This window comes from Tupaia chinensis, unplaced genomic scaffold (genome assembly GCF_000334495.1).
Source record: "Tupaia chinensis unplaced genomic scaffold, TupChi_1.0 Scaffold000294_1, whole genome shotgun sequence".
NCBI classification, from domain to species: domain Eukaryota; kingdom Metazoa; phylum Chordata; class Mammalia; order Scandentia; family Tupaiidae; genus Tupaia; species Tupaia belangeri.
The window spans coordinates 563163-570572 of record NW_006159779.1 but is presented as its reverse complement, the minus strand read 5'-3'; the positions used below and the strand labels follow the sequence as shown (position 1 = coordinate 570572).

Sequence of the window (7410 nt, the reverse complement as noted above, 5' to 3'; positions counted from 1 at the left end):
TTGGCCGTGGGCCTGCCCTGTGAGTACGTCCAGGCAGCCCATTGGCCATGGACCAGCCCTGTGAGCACGTCCAGGCAGCCCATTGGCCGTGGACCAGCCCTGTGAGCACATGCACTGGCACTTTCTTTTCTCCCAGTGACAGCCATGCCTTGTCTGGAAGGGGAAGCCCTCGGAGAGCCATCTGCTCCAATGCAGTCCCAGAGAGCCTGTGGTGGGCGCAAAGGGGACATCTGGACAAGCGCTGTTCTCTCCATCTGGCCCTGCAACAGGAGAGAGGGCCACCTCACCAGAGGGAGGTGGCCGTGGCTGGCACCTGCCGTGTCTCTCATCTTCCTCCTGGCGTGCTCCCCTTCTCTCTTTGCCTAAGGAGAGTGGAGACGTCTCGTTTACCTACAGAATAGCAGAGGTGAACAACACCAAGGGACAGCCACGATCGCGGGTAGGAGGGGATGGGAGTGGAGAGGCCTTGTAGCCGGCAGCCCCAAAGTTGGGTGAGCCAAAGTCAGGGAAAGGACCAGAAGGCTGTGCTGTACCCCCTCGGGCCCGTGAGGTAGGGCCTTGCTACTCAGGGGGGATGGTGCTGCTGCACGCCACCTGTCCTGACAGGCACCAGGGGTAGACAGTGTGTCTCCTCTTAGGTGTGTCTGTCTTGCTGAGCACAGCCTTATAAGGAAAGAGGAGGTGGAGTGGGGCGCTCCGTTCCTCACCAAGGCTTTCGGGAAGCGCTGGCGCTCAGGCCCTCAATGCGAGTGTGGAGGAGGGCAAGGCCGGGTCTCTCAGCTGGCTGTGCCCAGCGGGGCTTCATGAAGCACTGCGGTGAGGTGGGCACCCCAGGTCATCACCCTCAGCATGGGGTGTTCAGGGCCTGGGATGGTGCCCACCCTCAGGGGTCCTGAGTTCTCTTGCAGGCCCGAGGGCTACAGAGGCTGCTCAGTTTGGGGTGCCCTCTGGGGAGGGGGGGTGACCTGACTCCTGTGAGTTAAATCACGGTCCTGTTGCCCACAGCCACCAGCTAGCCTCATTTGGTTCAGAGAGCCCAGGGGCGGCTTTCTGCGGTGAGGTTGAAGACAGGCTGCCCTGGCTTGGGGAGCCACTGAGGTGGAGGCAGGTCCCACTCGCACGCGCACAGCTCACTTGTTCAGGCCTCTGGGTGTTCTGCATCCTCACGTGACTCGGCTCTTCCCTGGGGCTGATCTGACCATGTCGCTCAGCCCGTCACCAGGCCTGTCTTCAGACCAGGAGTCAGTGAACCTCACTGGAGTATGTCACGCAGGCCCAGGTGCCTTGACCTTTACAAAGAGGTGGATGAGTCAGCCTGCTGCTTCCAGAGCTGCCTGCAGCTTTCAGACCAGACTCCGCCCCTGTCCTGGGACACCTGCCCCGAGGGCAGCTTCCTTTGATGAAGTGCACAGCTTTCTCCCTTTCTTCCTTGTCCTTCCTCCCTACCTTTTTTTTTTTCTTGAGAGTAATATTTTTGCTCTAGGGTATATGTGCTTGCTGGAGACAGACAGAAAGCAAGAAATCACCCCCCAAGGGGAATGGCCATGCCACAGTCTCCTCTCGGGATTTTGGGCACACACATACACACACGTGCCCGGCGTGACTTTTAAGGTCTTGGATTTGAACTGTGGTCAGCTACAGAGGGAGTCAGTTCATCAATGTGACCATTATGCCGTCTGCTGGCCCCTACCCTGCTTACCTTCCTCCTTCCCTCCTATCACCTAAAAAATGTGTTTTTGGTATTTAAATACTCAGTTATTTAGTGGTGCTTCATTCCAAAAGCTGACAACTCCTGCGTGCGTGCAGTTCAGAAAGCGTCTCATCCCTGAGTGTGTATGTGTTCATGGTTCTGAAAAGTCTCACCCCTGCATACGTGTTCCTATGTGTGTGGTTCAGAAAGCATCTTATCCCTGTGGGTCCTCATGGTTTAGAAAGCGTCTCACTTTGTGTGTGTGCTCCTGTGTGTGCGGTTCAGAAAGCATCTCATCCCTGTATATGTGTTCATGTTTGTATGGTTCAGAAAGGTCTCACCCCTGCATATGTGTTCCTGTGTGTGTGATTCAAAATGGTCTCACTTCTGTGTGCATGTTCCTGTGTGTTCGGTTCAGGAGGGTCTCACCCCTGCACGTGTGTTCATGTGTCTGCAGTTCAGAAAACATCTCACCCCTGTGTGTGTTCATGTGTGCGTGGTTCAGAAAGCATCTTGCCCCTGCATGTGTGTTCATGTGTGCATGGTTCGGAAAGCATCTCATCTTTGCGTGTGTGTTCACAGCTTCCCATATGGAAGACCAGCCACACCGTCAAGTGGGAAGGCGTGTGGCGAGAACTGGGCTGCCTCTCCAGAACAGCATCGTTTGCAGTTAGAAAAGAAAGCGGACACTCACTGAAGTCTTCTCTTTCGGTACGGATGTTCCTCGTGTGAGTGCATGACTAAGTTTGTTAACAGTCTCACGGGGAGATGGTCTTTGCCAGCCCTGGGACTGCCTGAGAAGTGTCCCGAGACTGGGGGCTCAGTAGGGGCTCTGACTGAGTCGGGTCCACTGCCTCGTGTCCGTTTTTCTGGGAAACTCAGTGGGGCTAACGGGGGAACATATGTTTAAGAGCCGACTGTGGACTTCACCTTCAGAAATTCAGGAAGCTGGCCGAGCTCTCAGGTCAGTGCGTTGAGAGAGCAAACCCGGTGACGGGTAATGAGCAGGGTCGTTTATTCTGTGCCTCAGCTTCCTCAGGAGGACAGGTATCATGTACAGGTGTCCCTTGTCTGGAATGCTTGGGACCAGAGGGTTTCAGGTTTCAGATATTTTTTAAATTTTGGAATATTTGCATACCCACAAGGTGATATCTTGGGGATGGGACCTAAGCCTAAACATGGACTCACGTATGTTTCATACATACCTCACACGCTTAGCCCGGAGGCCATTTTATATGCTACTTTGTATTGCAGGGATTTGACTGCGACTGTCACGGGAGATCAGGTGGGAATTTTCCACCACAGCATCATGTCGGTGCTCGAAAGTTTCAGATTTGGGATTTTTGTATTAAGGTTGCTCAACCTGTACGACCTCCCTCCGAGGATTTTTGCAAAGATGAACGGGGAACTCGGACGTGCCCAGCCCAGCCCCGAGTCGGTGCTCAGCTGGAGCGTGCGCTTCGTAGGGTCGCGAAGTGAAATACCTGCATGTTTCTTTCAGCATGCCATGGTCATCGACTCTCGGAACTCTTCCATCTTACCCAGGAGAGGCGCTCTGCTCAAAGTGAACCAGGTAGTGTTCTCACCGCTCACGCTGCGGGCGGGAGGGAGGGCTGTCTCCAGGCGGGGTGACCTGATGGGATGGGGAGTCACAGAGTATTCACATTTTAATATTGAACTTTTCCCGTGAAATATAAACCTGCCTGGGACTTGCTGGCAGGGCTCCCGGTCCCAGGTTGCTCCTCCCTGCAGGTCAGCCTGTCCATGGGACCCAGGGCGAGCTGAGGTATGTGTCTTTGGTGCCGTTAACAATGTCCTGCATGCCTGTGAAGGAGTTGTCTTTACGTCTTAAAGAAATGTGCTCTCCTAGTAATTCTGAAAGCAGCCTTTTTCTTTGTTTTGTTTTATTTGCCAGAGGGCATGTGTTCTTGCCAGAGAGAGAGAGAGAGAGAGAGAGCGAGCTAGCGAGCGGATGAGCGAAGGCAGACAGGTGCACTCCCGACGGGGCGTGACCACGCTGGAGTCCTTTCTCCTTCTTCCTGTCAGGATTTTGGGCAGGCACATGCTCCAGTGTGTCGGATGAGCGAAGGCAGACAGGTGCACTCCCGACGGGGCGTGACCACGCTGGAGTCCTTTCTCCTTCTTCTTCCTGTCAGGATTTTGGGCAGGCACACGCACCAGTGTGTCTTTTAAGCTGCTGAGGCTGGGATTCGAGCTGCGGTTGCCCATGTAGGATATGGCCTTCTGTGTACAGCACCTCACACCTGCGCTATACGGGGCCAGCCGTGGAGACAGCTTATTGTTTCCCCTTTCGCTCTTCTTCAGGTGGGAAGGCTCCCGAGACTCAGCTCCCTATGGCGAGATCAGCCACAGTGCACGGGGCGGGGGGCGGCCTGTGTGCTGGGAGACTGGGTGCAGGGTGGGGAAGCCCTGCGTGCCCCTGCACCCCCTGGCTGGCAGCTGTTGTGCAGGGCAGAAGCCCAGGGTGCCTGATCTTCAGCTTTAGAGGAACAAGCAGAAGTTAGTGGGGTTTTTTTGTTTTGTTTTGTTTTTTAAGGTTTTTATTTTTCCATAGGACATGTGTGCTTGCTGGAGAGAGAGAGGCAGAGGGAAAGTGAAAAATCATCCCCCAGGGGGGATGACTGTGCCACAATCCCTTCTTCTCACACATGCACCTGGTGTGAGTTTTAAGTGGCAAGGTCCAGGACTCGAACTTTGGTTGGCCATGTGGGAGTCCAACATCTTAACTGCTCGACCACATGCTGGTCCCAGAAATTAGATTGTTATACAGAATGTCCCAAACGGTAAAAGACCGGCTCAGTTCTCCAAACACTCAGGAGCCAACGAGCCCTCCCACCATCGTGAGCTCTGTAATAGGATGCGGAGCCACGTCTTCCCCTCACGGCAGGAATGACGCCGTCCGTGGTCGCTGTGCAGGCTTGAGGTCCCTCCGACTCGCCTCTGCTGCTCTCGACAGCAGTCAACTCAGAGTTTCTAGGAGCCAGAACGTTCTGTTGTCTTTTGAAAAATACCAAACGTTAAACCAGGATCGCAGACTTTCTTTAGTAACTCCCCTGAGAGGCCTGTTTGCTGACCTGGGGATCTTTCCCGCAGGAGCTGGCAGGCTACACCGGAGGAGACGTGAGCTTCCTAAAAGAAGATTTTGAGCTTCAGTTGAATAAACAGCTCGTGTTTGATTCCGTGAGTATCTGGCTGGGACCACGTCACTTGCACTGTAATCCCTTGATTTTGGACTCTTTAGGAAGTTTGAGTCCCAGGATACCCAAAGCCCTGAAGTGGAAGCCCAGAGCCTACTGGTGTAAACTGGACTGCAGACAATGGGGAGAGACGGTGACTTCAAGAAATAATCTCTGTTGGTCATTTCATGTGAGACCGTTTATCAGGCCTTGGAGGAGATGTGGCTTGGGGACCCAGGAACAGCTCCGGTCCCTAGAAATGTGGCTTCCAGGGAAATTCCAAGTCTTCACCCTATTTTGCTGGCTCTGTAGGGCCCTGATGCTTCCAGAATTTTTGTTCTTAAATCTTTAATCAGTTTGGTTAGTTTTTCCAAATTTCACTCAGGACAAATGGAGTGAGTGACTGGGTTCTGCTGTACCCGTGGGGGCCCCAGCGGGGCGAGTACCTGGCTCATTTCTCAGGTCTTCTAGAGCCCAGGGTGCTAGGGTGGCCCCCAGCCTGCCCTGCTGTTGGCATGTCTCTGCCTTGAAGCTGGGGCCAGGAGGAGTTCAGTGGGGCAGGCCGTGCGACTGTTGATGACACTTCATTGGAAAGTGGTTTGTTGCCGTTTCTCTTCCGCCCTCGGTTTACGGCTCTCTCCACTCCGTCTCTGCCTTGCCCTCCCCGCTGCCACATTGGAGGCCGGCGCTGGGCCCCGTTACCCTCTTTCCGGTCCCTTCCAAGCCGCCTGACACTCCGTCTGCTCCAGCGTCCCTTTTGCTTTCTCTCTTGGTTTCCTTGACTCCATCAGTATTGCACGGGTTCTCCCCACCCCTTGCTGTCTCCTCAGAGTTTCAGTTTCTCCTCCCCAGCTTGCCCTCCAGCTGCCCCCTGGATGTCTGCCCTCCTTCTCGTAGGGACCACTCGCTCCGCTGCTCTGCCTGGAGGGTCTCCCCAGCCCTGTTACTGCTGTTGCCACCAGGATGCCATGCTGCCTACAGACCGTCTGGCTCCGCTCTGCAGGTCCAGGCTCAAGTGCTGCTGGTTTCAGCTTTGTGTCTCAGAAACTGCAGATCAGCATGTTGAAAATCAGCCTTTTGGGGGCAGCAGGTGGCGTGGTGGTTAGAGGCGCTGGACTCCCACATGACTGACCACAGTTCGAGTCCTGGACCTGGTGGCTTACTTTCTCACGTTATCTCTCTCTCTCTTTCTCTGTCCCTGTGTGGTCAAATTAAACAAATAAATCAAGTTAAATAAAGTAATTATTAAAAATAACCAAAAACCTAAAAAAGCAACCTGCTTTCAAACTCCCCAAATCTGTCTCCTGTACTTGGGCTCCAGATCCACTGAAATGTGCACAGTGTTGGCCCAGCTGCTCTGGACTTCTCCCAGTGCTCGAGCCCTCCCCTTCTAAGCCACCTTCTGAGGCCCTGGCCTCTCTCCTCTCCGACTGTGCTGCTCTTTCTCAATGGCCCTTCTCTCCTCCACCTCCTCTACACTGCAGTCTTAGACTTTCTGATCATAGCTGTCCTGCCCTGGCAGTCCGTGTTCTCTGTCCACACTGGTAGTCCGTGTTCCCCGTCCACACTGGTAGTCATGTTATCCGTCCACACTGGTAGTCCGTGTTCTCCGTCCACACTGGTAGTCCGTGTTCTTCGTCCACACTGATAGTCTGTGTTATCCATCCTGCCCTGGCAATCCGTGTTATCTGTCCTGCCCCGGTAGTTTGTGTTATACTTTCACACTGGTAGTCCGTGTTCTCCATCTGCACTGGTAGCCCGTGTGCTCCATCTGCACTGGTAGTTCGTGTTCTCCGTCTGCACTGGTAGAAAGAGGCACAGGATGTGCGAGAGTGCAGGCCCTGCTCAGCTCAGCACCGTGAAAGCACAGGGTGGGTGAGGTTGAGCCGGGAGAGCCCACTGCAGTTGAAGGCATTGTTGCGTAGTCCTGTGGGTGGAGCACGCAGCCTGAAGGCTGGGTCACTGACCTGAGTTTTGCTACTTCTTCCTGACCTGCGGGGGGCTAGAAGTATGTGTCTCATTGTCTTTCATGATTGTGGCACTTGTTCAACCTAAGATGCTGTGTGCCCTGACCCTCCCATGTTCTGAGCCGAATCAGAGAAGCTGGGCAGGTACAGGGTCCCTCGTCCACCAGGCACCGCCTATCCTGCTGGAATTGGCGTCTCCCTGCAGAAGGGGGAGCAGCCCAGTGTCAGAGGAGTAGCGCCTGAGCCCAACCCCTCTGTATGGGATTCAAAGTTGCATGTTTTAAAAGCTGTCTGTTTACCATCCATAGGTTTTCTCAGCATCTCTGTGGGGTGGAGTGTTGGTCCCCATTGGTGATAAGCCATCGAGTATTGCTGATAGGTAAGTGATCATAAATGATTGGGTGATTTACAGACACTTTTTTTGGATCTTTGTGGCTGATTTCCTACAAGATATTTTAGAGAAGTTTATTTAGGAGAGCAGTATTTCAAGTTTTACTCATGTTTTTGTTTAAACTCTTACAGTTTCAAAATTCAATATATACTGCATAGTATTTTT

At 53.7% G+C, this 7410-nt stretch overlaps 1 protein-coding gene across 1 annotated transcript in view; it reads left to right on the top strand.

The window, feature by feature from the left end:
- Nucleotides 1-7410, top strand: part of SAMM50 (SAMM50 sorting and assembly machinery component) — a 48817-nt gene that overhangs the window by 18722 nt on the left and 22685 nt on the right. The window contains exons 8-11 of the mRNA XM_006150664.2: nucleotides 2273-2401; nucleotides 3192-3263; nucleotides 4805-4891; nucleotides 7163-7233. Of these exons, the coding sequence (XP_006150726.1) occupies nucleotides 2273-2401; nucleotides 3192-3263; nucleotides 4805-4891; nucleotides 7163-7233 (359 nt within the window). The remainder of the gene's footprint in view (nucleotides 1-2272; nucleotides 2402-3191; nucleotides 3264-4804; nucleotides 4892-7162; nucleotides 7234-7410) is intronic.